Below are 17,898 nucleotides of genomic sequence, written 5' to 3'. Positions count from 1 at the left end.
TTTCTAAATTCTTATGGACTTTCCAAATGCATTCTCCTGAGCCTTGAGTAAGCTTAGGAGCTGGAGTTTTTAATGTCACTTTGATTGAAATATGAAATGATGAGTCTGAAAGCAAAATATTTAACTGTCAACAAGACTAGTATTTTGCCATCTTTTTAGAATACCTACATTGTTTAAAACAGCAAAGATCTTTTTCCATTTCTTTCTCTATTATTTGAGGTTATTGAGTAAGAAAAATTATCACATCTAGTTCTCAAGCTGAATAGTGCAGAACATTCTCCATTCACCACTAGGCAGTGACGGTACTAGTAAACTATGCTTGGACATATAAATCTTTATACTGTTCTCCCTCTCACCTAAGCAGTGAAATACTTAGCTTACGGAACCAGTCTTGACATCTGTTGCAACCTTTTGCTGGAACTATTGATGCAGTTCTTCTAGTCAAAAGCTGCCAAAGCCATGCTCTGTTGCCAACAGAAGCACCTAATCCGATAGAGGAATTTTTGGGTGGTGATCTATGGCCTGTTCTTTTACATTCGTTTAGATTAGATGAGCTATATAAAGTTGCCCTGCCTGATCTCAATAAAGACTATGCCTATGAATCATCTGAAATGGGAGCTCATTTCAGTGTTCAGTTTGACACAGCGTGAGGCTTGTCTTGCCAGGAGGGTCTGAAGTTCCAAATAATTCAACAATTTCTTTAAGCCATCCAAGTGTATTCTTGATTACCCATGAATTTTCAATGAATCAGCTCAACCATGCATCTTCAATATCAGTAGTTTATCAGCTCAGATAAAACTGGTGAGAGCAGCTGAACTGTTTTAAGGCTGACTACGATCAAGGAGCAGAAGCTGCTACCTGTTGATTTTTTGTTGTTGTTTTTGTTTGTTTGTTTTATGTGCTGGGCAACAGCAGAGCACATGAGCCCTGTGAATCTACTTTATTTCTGAGGAAATTTTAACAGCCTGTACTGTTTCTGTTGAAATACCAAGCCCTAAGGTAGGGAAAAACAGCTGTGCATCTCTTCAGCATTTGTTCAAAGACTCTCCCACGCTGCAGTAAACATGTCACTCTCTGAAGAGTCAGTGCAGGTCCAACACTGTAACGCAGCCTTACACAGTCTATACACATACATACTACATTATTCATATGCATACACAGATGTATACCAGCTATTTACACAACATTACCTAAGTGTGCCAAAAAGGTATGAATGCAGAACTCTAAAGCCTATTTTCTGTAGAACTGAGTGATCACCTTTCTTTCTAGCCTTGCAGGTTACCACGGGCAGAGCGAAATGAAATGGTACAACATTTTGCAACAATAGTAATATGAAATGATGAGACAGTGAACAAAGAGTTTTTAAGAATATAAAACAAATATTAAGCTTCAGAAGCTACATACAGAAAAAAGCAGTAAGATTTAATCAAAATCCGGATGTGAAAAAATCAGAAAGATCACAAAAATACAACACTAATTATGTGTTTCATCATTTGACAATCCGCTTTTTAAGTACAGCAGCCAAGAACAAATTCAGTATCAACTGTTATGCAGCACACACTGCCACTGCTGAGTCCCTCTCTGCTGGGCAATCACTCTCCTCCAAGAAAATGATAATATAGTCAGGAAACAAAAAATACCTCAACCCTAGTCTCAAGCCTGATTTGTGTCTGATTCAGCTCTGAAGAACTTTAAGACTTTCAAGCTTTTGATCCATCTGATCTTGTACAAGCTCAGGAAGTAAACATTTAAGTTAAATCTTCAGAACATCAGCTAGATGTGAGTTTAGCACAAACAGAACAATTTCCAGACACTTTAAAACAAAACACACTACGAGCAAAGTTTAGATGGTTTTAAGTAACACACTCAAGATGTAAACTGGTTTTCAAAGAACACACAGTCTTATGTTGGTATATTTTTGACATAAATTTCAACTCTTTAAAAAACACATTCTACTATATAACATAAGCCTCAATAAAAAGAATTAAAAAGTCTGTTTGCTGAGAAAATAAATCAACAGAAAGTAATGTTTTCATAGCGTATTTTTTACCTGAACATTTTTAGCACCTACTTTTCTTGCAAGACAAGATTGTAACATTTTTAATCAGTAACAGAAATGTTAGTTAATAAGTAGAAGGTAAATATAACTTTTGATGAATATTTGTTATATGTTCAAAATATCAAATTATCTCCCCAAATCATGTAGAACGGCTAAATTATTTTTAAAGAATAAAATATACTATACTACTAAAATCCATCTCTATTTATCTTTTTGATAACCTCAAATTTTCTTTTAAATGCTTACAGAGCTCTGTCAGAAATGTTTTAAAACTGCTACACAGATAACAGTAAATTGTACGAATTTTGTAGTGTCAAACTATCCCACCTGCTCTTCCCTGAAAACTTGGAAAAATTGTGGGAAATTTCTGATAGACTAGTAATTTCTCCAGATAGCCCCGCCTTTACCTTCTCAGCTGTTTGGCTCCTACATCAGTTTTAGAAGCACTCAGAGCTTGGCTCTCATAGGTTAGGCATTTTGAAAGGTAAGTCAACTACCACATTACTTGACATAAAGTACCTTCTTTAGCTTACTTTTTGCTTAGTTTCCTTCTGTACACCTGATACTATAATTTTCCATACTCAGAAGAGAAGCAACCCACACATAAAGATGGATCTCTGATCTTAAACTACCACTAGCATTTCTCCTGTAATACACTGAAAAATGATGAAGATAAGAACAATGAGGAATGCATAAAATTATACTTGTGCAGAAAACTATAATGTAGGAAAAATGCAACATGGATCTTTATTTATTTATTTATTTAAAGTAAAAAGTGGATACAACCCCACTTTTAGAGAAATTAAGGCATGAGGTTTGGTTATTGACTGCTGATGCTAACAATTTGAAAGTTGACTACAAAAGTCAAAAATAACACAAATAAAAAATAAAATAAAAGTCAAAAAAAACCCACAAAAATAATGGGGGAAAAAAAGAGAAGGCTTTGTCATATGCCTATTTAACTCAAACTGACAATTCATATACATGTGGTAACTTCAATTTGGCTTTTGGTTCACAAGATCTGTCAAGAATTAGGATTACAGAACATCTTTTGAAGTCTTCATGACCAATCTCTCCAAGGTACAGAACCTTCTCAAATTCTTATTTGAGAAGAAAATTCTTATCTTCAAGAATTAAATCACATTCATCTTGCTAGGAACTTTAAGCACAACTTTACATCTGTTCCAGTCCACAAAATCTTTTTTATGTAAAAAGGTTTCTCATGATTCAGGGGAGGAGGCAACGTTATCCTGAAACCAAAAAAAACCTTATTTCAAGAATGCTTTCTAAGCTCATAAGAGAGAACCCCTTAGATACAGATTTACTAATTATTTGCAGTAACTTCATCTAGATACTGTAAGTGGCATGTTTGTCATAACAAAAAAGTAAACGCTGAAATTTTGACAAAAAGCTACGTATATTTTTGTAAATTTTATTTAGCAAATTTGTCTCTTAGCACAAGAACTCTTTACATACACATATATCTTTGTACACATAGCTTCATATATATATCAATTATATTAATAGTACACTATCTCATTAAAATATTTAAATATATGTAATTTTATATATGCAGGTGTGTGTATAAATATTAATTAACTAGAGAGACCACAGCTACATTAAAGTCCACTGGCAACTTATAATAAACAAACAAAAAGCTTAAAATTTTTATCCTGACCAGGATAAACCATCAACACAGAAATCTTTTGGAGAAGAAACTATAGTCTGCTTAACAGTTGCCATCAATAAGGTCATTTCCTTAGTGACTCCTGATATGCCTCACAGGATTTGTTTCTTTTGAAGAGCAGGTTACTGAAAAACAGGTTACTGATTTAGTCTTCTAAATACAAATTAGCAGCCTAGATTTCTTGGTATCCAGTGGCGCCCTGCCACTATAGCTCCTGTCTCCTTCTCAGAGATAGGGAATTAGTCATAACGAATCAGAAAATCTTTTATCCGCCTTACAAAGGAGTCAGCTAAAAAAAAAAAAAAAGATAGGTGTAGAAAGACAGGAACATCATGAATTTCTTCTTCCTTCTAAGTTTTTCTACTTTTCAAAAAACTGTGACACTGGAAAAGGTTTTTGTGGAAACAAGCAACACAAGAACAATGTGGTGATTTTACACAGCTGGGCAGCTGAGCTGCAGCACATCCACTCTCTCACTCCTCCTCCTCAAGAAAACAAGGGAGAAAATACAATGGGTCAGGGTTTGAGATAAGGACAGGGAGATCACTCAACAATTATTGTCATGGGCAAAGGAGACTTAGCATAGGGAGATTAATATGATTTATTGCTTATCACTCGTATACTAGCACAGTGAAAAACTAAAAGCAAACTAAAAGCTGCTCCAGCACGGGTCCCCCACGGGTGGACGGCAGCTCCCGCCAGACCCCCTGCTCCTGCGTGGGCTCCTCTCCACTGGCTGCAGCTCCGGCCCGGGGCCTGCTCCTGCGGGGGCTCTCCATGGGCCGCAGCCTCCTCCAGGCCACATCCACCTGCTCCACCGGGGGCTCCTCCACCCATGGGGGGGCTGCAGCGTGGAGATCTGCTCCATGTGGGACCCATGGGCTGCAGGGGGACAGCCTGCTCCACCAGGCGCCTCTCCCTGCACAGGCTGCAGGGGAACTGCTGCTGCCTGCCTGGAGCACCTCCTGCTGCACTCACCTGGGGGGCTGCCGGGCTGCTTCTCACTCCCCCTGCTGCTGTTGTGCAGCTTCCCCCCCCCCCCCCTTTTTTAAATCTGCTCTCACAGAGGCGCAAGCAACACCATTTATTGGTTTGACTCTGGGCAGCAGCAGGTCTCTTTGCAGCTGACTGAAACTGCCTCTTATCTATCATGTGGCAGCTGCTACATTCTTCTCACAAAGGCCACCCCTGCAGCCCCCTGCTATAAAAACCTTTCCTCAAAAACACACTACAAACAATTAGATACAATAACAAAAGCAAGTCTGCATCTCTTACCAGTAATTTTCGGTAGAAGAGGGTTCATTACATCCAAAGAGTAACATGTGATGGACAGTGTCCATGCTGGCATGAGGTTTAAAGTCAACTGAAAAACAAAATAAAAGAATATCCTTACTCTCACGATGATTTACATAAGGAAGAGCATTTCATGCTATTATTTCTCTGTAATACTGAAAAAATTGGAAATATCCCAAACCACAATTTTTGTTGTAACCAGCCTAGTACAAATCTTAGCTTCAAAATCTGCATTTCTGCATTCGTGATTTAACAGAATTGTGTTGTTTTTTTTTTTTTTGTTTTGTTTTGTTTTTTGACTTCTTCAAAGATACAAACATTAAATTACAGTTAAGAGCAAGTAGTACCTTGTGCATTGGTTGGAGCAATATCTTCATGATGTATTTCATTTTGTTTACGCTTTTACTGCACATTTCTTGGGACAATAGCTCTAAGAATAGAATTATGATTTATTCCCACTAATGTGACAACCGTTTTGGAAAGGAAAACAACGTCCGCTTAAAGTCAACACACTCGTTGCCCAAATATTTCTCATTATTAGAAACTTAGATGAAGGTGAATGTATGTCAGCACTCCAATGTCTCTGTTCTTTATCCAATGCCACAAAACCACTATTTTTGTTTCTCAAATATTTCAGTTCTGTTCAGTACTGAAAAAAGTTTACTAGATCACACTGTAGTAATATTGATCATAAATGTACAATACACAGCATTTCTAAAAATAAAACAAGATACATTGTGCAACTTCCTCTGTTATTACTGTGCCAGATGCAGGGAATGTGAAGGAATTTTTCTTCAGGCGAGACAAAGAAGAGGGTTGGAGGTTTTTAACCTTATTTTACAGCAGAAATTCCAAAACTGAGTCACTCCTTGCACTACATGTACATAAGCATTTAGGAGCCTCCAAGTAAGTGTCTTTTAGCTCTACGAGTGTTAGTATAGGCACATCAAGAAGCTGTAAACCACAGAAATGATTTCTACTTCAGAATTTTGCAGATTTACTTGCACTCTGAACTCAATATGTTAACAGCAGCTAATGCAGAGCTCCTGAAGTGAATGATGATGTGGATTATTGTCCTAGATTTTGAGAGGGGGAAAAAGAAAACAAAACAACAAAAATGGACAGCTTTCAACCCCTACTTTTTGGAGCTGAGATTTACAGTAAGAAATGAGGTAAAACAGCCACATGTTAAAGCATGGAAGTCGAAAGCTAGCTTGAATACATAAGGCTAACAGGTAGATTGTAAGAAATGAGCTTGTGGGGGGCCTGGTCTGGGAAATAAGAGATGCATCCACATGACCAGGGAAAAGAGGAAGCCAAAGTTACTTTAAGTGCTACATATTTTTAGGAATGAGTTTGCAGAAGTGATAAAGTCAGCAGCATGAAAGTCCAAAGATTGTGTAACATCTTTCTTCCTACTAGCAAATGTTACTCATTCCTTAGCTGTAAACTAATCTGTGTTACATAATGATCTTATGTTTTGGTATTTTTATGACTAACAATTAGTAGTGAAACCATGATTTACCCTTGCATGGGGCAGATAATGCATTATGTTATATGGACTTCCTATCTTAGTTTTCAGGTGTTTTAAGCTACTATTGCCAATGCAAGCAAGAGAGGAAATTTCTGAAGGCATTCATCAGGAGTTTGTTCACAGATGTGAAATTTAATGATCTTTATTGCAGAACTCAATACCTGTACAAAAGGTACTGCAGCAACACATTGAAAAACAGCCTTCAATAAAGGTTAAATTAAAGATTGGGCTTTTCATCTGCTGGAGACACTACCTCTTCTACTGTCTTAATGTTTCTCTTTAATCTCCTGCCACTCTCTCATTCTCTATAATTACTGTAATGAGTGAGTCAAGAGGTCTCTTATTCTTTACACAGTGTCCACCTACAATGACATTCTGGTGCATGAATGGGACCTTCAAGCACCATTATAAAACTTACTCTTAATAGCATAACAAATACTACTAGTATAAATAAAAAATAGAGCACTACAATTAACAAATTAAAACCAGATTTCTATGTGAACCACTTACACACATTACTCAAGCTTACATTTCATCATTCCTTCTGAAAGAATAATAAAAATGCTCGTGAGCTAAAGAAAGCTTTGCAAGAGTCAGCTACTCTTTTCTGGTATAGATATTTTCTTGGCAACACTGCCAGGTTTATACCAGTTTCCCAAAAAAAAAGATATAAAAAACTGATATAAAAAAAATGATATTTTGACCCTGGGGGGTCAAAGCTAACCACACAAAAACCATCAACCCAAAACAATAAAAAATAAAAAATGGTAAAAGCCATAAAAATTAGTGTCAGTTTCAAACCAAATACAATACCTGTTACAAACAAAGGCTTAAGAAATATCAAACAAAAGCCTCTAGTTACATTTCTAGCCTATACATTTTGTAAAAAATGAATACAACACAAATCAATATGTAAAAGATTTGATTTCCTGTAGAAGAAAAAATCATAGTTTTGGAAAAACACAGTATCAACACCTGAGAATGGTATAAGTGGTATAGTTGGACAACACTTCATACTTGAGAGTTATACACAAGATTGAGAAGAAAGCCTGAAAAGACTTTCACAGTTCAAAATTAGAGAAATAATAAACTCTGTATCAGTGATATTTACCTATTGTAGTATGTGACTGGAATTGTACTGTTTGCTTACATGACTACAAACTGACCCAAGAGATTGGTATTTTTCTTACTAAAGCACTCAAAATGAGATATGAATTCAGCATTTTTAAATAAAAAAAAAAAAACTTCTAAAAAATCTGAATTATTACTGTTTCTCATTTTTTTTTTTATTTTTATTTTTACTAACTGGTTATATTAGTTAATAATACTCTATTTAAAACCAAATGTTTGAAAAACAAAAAACAGGAAAAAACACAATACCACTTCTGATTTAGTTTCTTTTCAGGTATAGCCATCAAATAAATTTTAACTTTTTTATTATTATTTTTCAATGCACAGAGAAGCACTACAAAGTGATTAGTGAAATATGAGGAAGAGTTTCAGTATATAAACTAAATCCGAATCAAGTTTTACTTACTTTCCTGACAAAATACTACTATGAATTATGAACTCTAGAAGAAACAGGATAGGAATGAACAGACAGGACATTAATTAAAACATAACAGTATCTAGCTGAGGTATGGTCATAAAAAATAGATTTCTATGAAGTTTATCTTTACAAACAGCAATCCAATGATTGTTGATATTCTTTAAAAAAAACTAGCTCTTTCAGTATAATTGAGTTTAATCATATCAACACATCAATGTCCACAGTTTGACAGATTAGAGGTCTTCAATACAGTCAAGTCCCTATATAAACTTTGCTATTGCCAAGTAATATGCCACACTAGAGAAATAAACTTGCAGCATCTGAGAAGCATATACAGAAGGAAAATAATAAATCATCTATTTCCTTTTGTGTTGTTGAGTGTTATAGGTTTCATCTCATTTCTACAGCACATTCTGACAGATAGGGACTTACCATGAGTCTCCAAGAAAAAGACATGTTTATTTACTGGTCACCCATGTAAATGCACGTCAGAAGGTGATGATGACAGTCAAATTTCTTGGCTGAGTGACTCGCTGTCAGACTCGATTCTTAACAGTGTCTGTAGAACACCCTTTAGCTATCACTACAGCTCAGTAGTCAAAAGTTGATATTTATCGACGCCTGCGCCATTAAAGACTCAATCTGTTTTTCTGGTTTGTCTGTTTATCCATAAACATTAATCGGAAAGGAAGTGTAAAGACAAAACCATTATGTGATTTTCAGATGTGATCGGAATAATACTTTCTTGAAAAATTACATATTGATATCATTCATTAATATTTTTTGCATATAATTCTCATAGTCATTTCATTTCTCTTATTATGACTAATTGTCGGTCATAATTAGGAGCAAAAGGTATGCTCCTAATATCAACCTAAATGCAGAACAGCCCAATACATAAGTGAACACTCCTCAACGTCCAGCATTTGCAGATCTTTCACCACAGAAAAGAGACTGGTTCAAACAGAATCCTCACCCTTGACAATCTGATCCTCTACTTAACAGCATCTGCAGCAATACACAGGTACATTCTTGAAAAAGACCTTTAAGGCAAAACTCGCTGTACTCATCCTAGTTGATAACACTTCATAAGTAAGCTCAATCAGTTTCTTCATTTGATACTGTCTGAAAACTGACTCTGAACTAGCTGGCATATTCTGGTACAGTATTCTTCCAGTTTTGCACAATGAAGTTATATACCCTTTGTCCCTGTACAAGCATGGCAGTCTACTGGTTCCAAATATTTAGGAAAATAACAAAGCTGAAATCTGAACTCAAACCTGGGGGTGTTGGTTGAGAGGAAACTCAGTATAACTCACTGTAGTGGGTAACATGGCAAGGTTTTGGTAGTGGGGGGCTGCCGGGGTGGCTTCTGTGAGAAGAATCCAGTAGCTGTCCCGTGTTAGATAAGGGCCAGTTTCAGCCAGCTCCAAAGGGACCTGCTGCTTGCCAGAGTCAAGCCAATAAAGCATGCTGTTTGTGCCTCTGTAAGAGCAGAGATGAGGAAAAGGAAAAGAAAACAAAAACAACAACAACAACAAAAACTGCTGCACAATAGCAGCTGCAAGAGTGAGGAACGAGAACCACCCCAGGATGCTGGGGCCCATGGAGAGCCCCCACAGGAGCTGGCCCCGGGCCGGAGCTGCAGCCCGTGGAGAGGAGCCCATGAAGGAGCAGGGGGTCTGGGGGGAGCTGCCGCCCACCCGTGGGGGACCCGTGCTGGAGCAGTTTGCTCCTGGGGGATGGATGGAGCCCATGGGACGGAGCCGTGTGGGAGCAGTGCTTGAAGAGCTGCTGCCTGTGGGCAGCCCCTGCAGGCTCAGTTCGGGGAGGAGGTGTCCATCCTGTAGGAGGGACACCACATGGAGCAGGGGCAGAGAGCGACTGTGAGGGAGTGGCAGAGATGAAGCATCAGCGACCGACCCCATTCCCAGTTCCCCTGCACTGCTTGGGGGGAGGAAGTAGAAGAGGGTGGATAGGGGGAAGGTGGTTTTAGTTTGTTGCCTTTCTTTCTCACTTCTCTAGCTTGTTAGTAATAGGCAATTTCTCTAATTTCTCTTACCTCCCTACGCTAAGTCTGTTTTGCCCATCACAATAATTCTTGAGTGATCTCCCTGTCCTTATCTCAACCCTTGAGACCTTTCCATTGTATTTTCACTCCCTTTCCTTTAAGGAGGGGGAGTGAAAGAGTGATTGTGGTGGAGCTCAGCTGCCCATCTAAGTAAGACCACCACAGCTAACAATGTGAGCTTGCAGCCCAGAAAGTCAATGATAACCCAGGCTGCATCAAAAGAAGCACTGCCAGCAGCTCAAGGCAGGTGATTCTTCCCCTCTACTCTGCTCTTGCAAGACTCCACCTGGAGCCTCACATTCCGCTCTGGGGACCCTACCACATGAATCACAGAATCATACAATCATTAGGGTTGGAAGAGACTTCCAAGATCACCTGGTCCAACCATCACCCTACTATCAACGTCACCCACTAAACCACATCCCGAAGAACCACATCCAACCTTTCCTTGAACACCCCCAGGGACGGTGACTCCACCACCTCCCTGGGCAACCCATTCCAATACCCGACTACTCTTTCTGAGAATAAATGTCTCAGAATTTCCAACCTAAACATCCCCGGTGCAACTTGAAGCCATTCGCTCTAGTCCTATCACAAGTTACCTGCAAGAGGAGGCTGACTACCAGTTCCCCACACCTTCCTTTCAGGTAGTTGTAGAGAGCAATAAGGTCTTCCATGAGCCTTCTCTTCTCCAGACTAAACAACCCTCAACCACTTCTCATAGGACTTGTGTTCTAGGTCCTTCACCAGCTTTGTAGCCCTTCTCTGGACATGCTCCAGGGCCTCAATGTACTTAGGGGCCCAAAACTGAACACAGTGCTCAAGGTGCAGCCTCACCAGAGCAGAGTGCAAGGGGATGATCACCTCCCTGGTCCTGCTGGCTATACTGTTCCTGATAGAAGCCAGGATGCCAGTGGCCTTCTTGGCCACCTGGGCACACTACTAGTTCATGGTCAGGCAAGCATTAGTCAACGCCTCCAGCTCCTTTTCCTCTGCACAGCTTTCCAGCCATTCTGCCCTGAACCTGTAGCGTAGCGCTGCATGGGGTTGCTGTGGCCGAAGTGCAAGACCCAGCGCTTAGCCATGTTGAACCTCATCCCATTGGCCTCTGCCCATTGACCCATCCTGTCCAGGGCCCTCCTACCCTCCAGCAGATCAACACTTCCACCCAACTTGGTGTTGTCTGCAAACTTACTGAGGGTGCTCTCAATTTCCTCATTCAAATCATCAATAAAGATATTAAAGAGTATGGGCCCTAGCACCAACCCATGGGAACACAACTGGTGACCTGCTGCCAGCTGGATTTCACTCTGTTCACCACCACTCTCTGGGCCTGGCCATACAGCCAGTTTTTAACCCAGCAAAGAGTGTACCTGTCCAAGCCATGGGATGCCAGTTTCTCCAGGAGAATACTCTGGGAGACCATGTCAAAGTCTCTGTTGAAGCCTATGTAGGCTACATCAACAGCCTACCACCTCATCCATCGTGCAGAAGGACATGTTGGGTGAGTTAGGGCTGTTCAGCCTGGAGAAGAGAAGGCTCCAGAGAGACCTTATAGCAGACTTCCAGTTCCTAAAGGTGGCCTACAGAAAAGCTAGGGAGGGACTCTTTGTCAGTGGATGTAGTGACAGGACAATGAGCTTTGAACTAAAAGAGGGTAGGTTTAGATTAGATGAGGGTGGTGAGGCACTGAAACAGGTTGACAACTAGTAGCTGTGGATGCCCCATCCCTCAGGTAATTTATGCAGCTAAAACAACAAGTCCTCTCTTCCAAGGCCCTTATATTTCATCAATATACAACAAAACAGTGCTGCTGCAGGTTCTTTTAACAGAACCTGCTCTTCCATGCTCTGTTGGAAGGAGGAGGAGAGAGGCCAAAACCACGAAAATAAAGGAAAGCATAAAAATATATACCAAAGAGAAGAGAAAACATTTACTTAGCGGTATTGAGTGTAAATAAATTGAATTGGAGGCAGAACACAGATTCTGGTCTTAGATTTATCACTATACTGTCTCAGAAACTCATTTTGTTTTCATTATGCATATTCACACCTATTGAGAGAACATACTGTCTTTTCAATACATTACTGAAAAAACAGCCAGTATGTCAAATCATCTTTTATTTTTTTTAATGCTGTCACAAAGATAAACAGGAATTAATGAGGGTTAATTATGTCATCTATTTGCAATGCAATGAATGCAGATTTTGCTTAAACCATTTGAAAATATAGACAAGATCCTATTAGAAAGATATATTTAATTTTCTATGTCAATATAATGATTATTAAAACAACACAAAATACTTGCATGCAAGTAAGTAAATACTAGGTTTTGTAGCACTTGAAGATATTAAGTTAAATTTCTTGGATGACGCCTATTGTAAAAATCTCTTTCCTGAGAAGAAGTTGAAATTTCTATTTATGTATTTTGTAAGATAGGTCAGTTTGTGTTCTTTGTATTTGCTACAGTCAGATATGTTTGAGTCTGGTCCTTCCAGTAATTAGGCAACTTGCATTGGTTGTGAAGACTCTAATCTGACAAACCTTTTCAACGTGAAGTCAATGAAAAGTGATTTCACTGAAGTCAGATGGAACTGATCACATGCTTAAGATTGACCCCAAGCTAATAATACATATTGGTGGAAGTGACCAAAGAGGAAAAAAATAATTTAAATTTATTTTCAAAATATCCAAATATAAGATGTTGTAAGCAATACTCTTGAGGGAAATCTTCATGTTCACAGAACTGGATTTTCTTTTTAATTTGCTGATCATGTTCCTATTGCTCTCCAAAGCTTCATATAACAACTAGAATGGTTTTGTTGCCCAGACCTTGTATTGCTTTGTATTATGTGTATTCAAGCACAGTGATCATTGGAAAGATGATTAAATCTGGTCAAAATCTGATTAAAAAAAGGAAACATGAAAACAAGAAGTTTCTCAGTTGTCAGAGAAAAAATTGGTTTTCTGGCTGAATCACATTGAGATTTTGCACAAATTCCATTTTTAATTATTTTAGTAGGTCTTTCTAAACGTATATACCACTAGAAGTATTTTGTATGGATTTAATACATGTAAACACCAAATGACAGAAATAAATGTGCAGCAATCTAATAAATAATTAAACTATGCAATTTTGCAACTCAATGAAGCACTAAAAAATAAACTGCTTAAACAGCAGGTTAGTGGTATGCCTTTCTATGAATTACTTGAAAGCAGAAGAGTCAATCGCATGCATTGCATGGTAAGCTGCAGAGTTTATCAGAGAATGAACATTCAATTCCTTTCATTATTTATTTTTTTTTCCTGGGGTCAGACTCACACATAAAACGTAATTTCATGGTCAGGGGCCAACTTCTTTGCTAAGCAGAAATACAGGGAAAGCATTGAAGAAAAAATAACTTTTTTTTTTTTTTTTCAGTTACCAAAATGTAACATGAAAGACTGAAAACAAGACTCCATATCCTAAAGGATTTCCACATAGAAATCTACATGGAACAATAGTCTCATAATACTCTAAAACAAAAATACAGAATTTCTATCATATTTACTATAAATGCAGATATTCTGAAAGACAACAAGGGATAATAATATAGACATTTTCAGTTTAAAGAACATACTGATAGTGAAACTATCTAAAGAAAAATCATCATGCTTTCTCTCTACTTGAACAACTGCAGGTTCACAAGCAAGGAAAACAAAATTGAAAGTACCCTCAAAAACCTTCTGAACAGATGGTATTGCTTTGCAGATCTGTATGATCTCTGTGCTGGTACACTATTTCCCACTGTTTGTCTGCCACCTTTTTCAAGCTACAAAATTAAAAAAAAATGGAGGGGAGAAGTTTTTTTTTTTTTTCCTCTTTTCTTTTCTTTTTTTTTTTTTTCCTTCTTCTTCTCTTCCCTGGATAAGTAAAATCTTACTGCAGCCAATGCAGACTGTAAGTGCAAAGGATTTACAGCCTCCACCAGTAGGTAAATAAACAGTGTGTTCAGTGGAGCAGAATTAAGTATCCGGCCAGAAGACAGGAAACCAATACTTTACAAATGAGGCTGTTTGATATTGACTGCCAGAGGCATCTGCATGCAGCTCCTTAACTACTATTACTCATGAATCTCTCCAGATACAGTTTGTTACCTTGACTCTAAGTAGCGCTCTCTAGTTTGTTTCTGCATTAGTCATGATGAATGCATTTTAGAAACTTTGACAGCCAAAGATTAAGTCAATATCAGTCAAAGAAAAAAAAAAAGAAAATTCTGACCTTCTTCAAAATGGTTCGCTTAAGTTCTTATAGTAAACCAATACTTACCTACATAAGCTTCATCATCCACTGGCAGGGGTACTGACATGCAGAGGTAGGTATCAGACTGTTTAAAGAGAAAAGAAGAGAAATTTTCATTTTAAAATGAAAAGATGAAATCAACTTTAGGTCCTACAGAAGTGCCATCAAGGAAAAACACCACTTGCTTTACCAAGATATTTGTCCAGCAATTATGTAGGATGTCTAGATTACTGTAAGAAATTAATTCATTGCTATATTTATATGTAACAGAGATTACTCTATAAGGTCATGGATATGGTTTGTAGGTTGACAGTTATGCTACCATCTAATTTAAATTTTATTTTTCATACTTAAGGCTGTTTAAGAAAGAAAAGATCATCAAATACTGGCATTTGTCTACAACTATGAACTCCAAATCTGACAGGACTTTCTCTTTCATGAGGACTGGGCAAAGCAGACAAAGAAAAAATTCCTCCTACAAGAAGCTTCAAATTAATTAAAGATACTAAAGATAGGCTTAAACATTTTGGAAGCCACTGAGAAGGAAAGACAGGTACAATGGTGATAACAATAAGTGATTACACAGGGCAACAATGTGCACAGATAAGAAACTGACTTTGGTGTTTTTGATAGATGATGGGAAGTATGAACAAAGGTCAGCTTATGCAACTGATATGAATGCCTTTGTGAACTCTAGGTATATGCAGCTACACAGGGAACATTGAACATGCAAACTGAAAAGGAAATAGGTTTTTTTTCTATTTTGCCTGGATTTTGAAGTAATTAAATATATATATATATATTTTAAACTTCATTTGAACCTTATACCCAAACTTTGAAAGTCAACAGCAGAAATGCTTCACAGCGTGAAAGACATAAAAAACAAAGAATCTGCTGTTTATTTATAACGCAAACTTGAGTTTAGTCACGCAAACTGCCTGGACCAAAAATAAAGACAAAATGTACTTTTTTGAAAGCATTGTTTACCCAATTGCAAATTAAATTAGTTAAGGACAGAGTATTACGAGTGAACAGAGACATAATGGAATGAGATTTTATAACTTGTGACTTAATGTCTACACAGATTATTAGAAGTTTAAATGAATCCATATTTTTGTCTTTCTTTTCGTAATCAAAGATTGTCATCTGGAAGTTGCAAATGTATTAAAAATGGTATTGTGCTACTTATTTATGTGAGCTGTTGCAGAACTGTTACGTCTCTTTGGCTTGCTGTTCTAACACATCTACAAGTAGCAACTGTCTCAACTGAACATCTTTCATGCTCTCTGTCATCTCTCTTCAATGCTTATAATCTCTCTTACGTAGTATATATATAGTGTAGTTTAGACAGTCTTTGTTAATCTGATCTGCATTTAGGAAGGCTCATGTATTAATCCAATGGATGAGTGAAAAACAGCAACAAAAAGACTTCCTGCTTTGCAAAAAAAAAATTAAAGAAGGAATATTCAAAGTCTTTTACTTCCATCTATCTGTTATCATTTATATTGCTGTAGGATAGCCACTTTCAGATTGTTCTCCAAGGTAATCCGAAGCAAATTCCTCCAAACAATGAGTTTTTAATGGTTCTTTTAACACGCTGAGCCTACAGATCATCAGTACAGGCAAAGCCATGAATTGTTCCCAACCCATTCTATACAAGGCATAGTTTCATATCCCTTACCCCTGTCCTTAAAGTAGTTCCATTCCACAACCCCATATTATTTTCAGTTTGTCCCCCTCTTCTTTCCTAAAAGCAGAGAAACTAAGAAACAAACCTGCTAAATTACCCTAAACACAACCTCCGCTTAAAATATTTCCAATAGCTGTAAAATAAAAAGCACTGAAGCACATTTGAAGAAAAAATATGCCAAGATAATAGATGAATTAAAAGTAGTATTACAAATTAATAACAAAGAACTATCATTATCTGTTAAACATAACAATCTGGACTAAAACTCCAAGCCAATAGACCAGGTTGCCCACGGCCCTGCCCAGCCTGCCCTTGAACACTTCCAGGGATGGGGCATCCACAGCTTCTAGCTGGCAACTTGTTCTAGTGCCTCACCACCCTCCAAGTGCAGAATTTCCTCGTAACATCTAGTCTAAATCTCCCCTCTTTTAGTTTATAGAGTCACAGAACATCAATAGTTGTAAGGGACCCATGAGGATCATCAAGTCTCATGGCTCCACACAGGACCACATGTCTGAGAACATTGTCCAAATGTTTCTTGAACTCCGACAGACTCAGTGCTGTGACCACTTCCTTGGGGAGCCTGTTCCATTGTGCGACCACCTTCTCGATGGAGAACCTTTTCCTAATATCCACCCTGATGCAGTCTCATGCCATTCATATTCTTGGGTCCTATCACTGGTCCCCAGAGAGCGGAGCTCAGAGCCCACCCCTCCACTCCCCTTCTGAGGAAGCTGTAGGCCACAATGAGGCCTCCCCTCAGTCTCCTCTTTTCTAGACTAAGCAAACCAAGTGACCTCAGTCACCCCTCATGTATCTTGAAATGCATGCTTCAAGTATAAAACTGTTCTCCCTTGTCCTATCACTATCTGCCTGAGTAAAAAGTCACTCTCCATCTTTTTTACAAGCCCCCTTTTAAGTACTGAAAGGCCACAATGAGACTGCAGGGAAACTTGAAGCTGTCTTTTCTCCAAGCCGCACATGTCCAGTTCTCTCTGCCTTTCTTCATAGTAAAGTAACTTCAGACCTCTGATCATCTTCTTATGTTCCTTTTATATGCATCTGCTGTTAAACGTAGTTAGAGAAAAGATGACTTGTTCAAATAGATCATGCAGTCAATTAATGCAATCATTCTGAAGTCTTTGTCATTACTGGTGTGAAAACTCATGCTGGCATAGTTGGAGGGATTTTCCATGTAATTTATTTTATTTTATTTTATTTTTTACATACAAGTCAGGTTTTATTTAGATTATAAAGAAAACAAATGAAAAATCAGCTAGTGTATTCACAAAAGAATTTCTGGTAGTTTATCTTGAATTATCAGCACCACAGTTTTTCCCCTTCCATCTCCTGCCCTCCTTCCCCTCTTCTATTCATTAAAGGAAGAACCCTTGTCATTAACATCCATTATTGACTCATAATTGCATTATTTCTCATAAAGCTCTGGTATTGACATTCACTGTGCCAGGGTCCAGATTGATATTTAACAGAATTTTACTTTTTGCAGAATTTCACCATAAGAAATAATCAAGTCATTCACACAATTTTCTCCAGAGTCAGAGTCAGTCTTGGGATCTTTGGATGAGGTCTCAACTTGACTGTCTTAGTTAAACTAAAGAGGTGCCAGTAATTTATGGGTATCTGACATAGGACATTTGCTCCCTGTTTTATGTGTTGTTATCTGATACAGTATACCCACACAAACTGGAGATGAGAAATTATAACCAAGGATGT

General features: G+C 38.0%; 1 protein-coding gene across 6 annotated transcripts in view; it reads right to left on the bottom strand.

The window, feature by feature from the left end:
* Nucleotides 1-17,898, bottom strand: part of PAM (peptidylglycine alpha-amidating monooxygenase) — a 147,052-nt gene that overhangs the window by 62,757 nt on the left and 66,397 nt on the right. For all 6 annotated transcript variants that reach the window (XM_084305002.1, XM_084305001.1, XM_084305004.1 and 3 more), the window contains 2 exons: nucleotides 14,502-14,559; nucleotides 5,022-5,109 (listed from right to left, as the gene is read on the bottom strand). In XM_084305002.1, coding sequence (XP_084161128.1) covers nucleotides 5,022-5,109; nucleotides 14,502-14,559 — 146 coding nt within the window. The remainder of the gene's footprint in view (nucleotides 1-5,021; nucleotides 5,110-14,501; nucleotides 14,560-17,898) is intronic.

The sequence above is a fragment of the Netta rufina genome (genome assembly GCF_964035555.1).
Source record: "Netta rufina genome assembly, chromosome: Z".
In the NCBI taxonomy this organism is placed as follows: Eukaryota; Metazoa; Chordata; class Aves; order Anseriformes; family Anatidae; genus Netta; species Netta rufina.
Note: the sequence above shows the minus strand (reverse complement) of the source record. Positions and strands in the feature narration are given on the sequence as shown.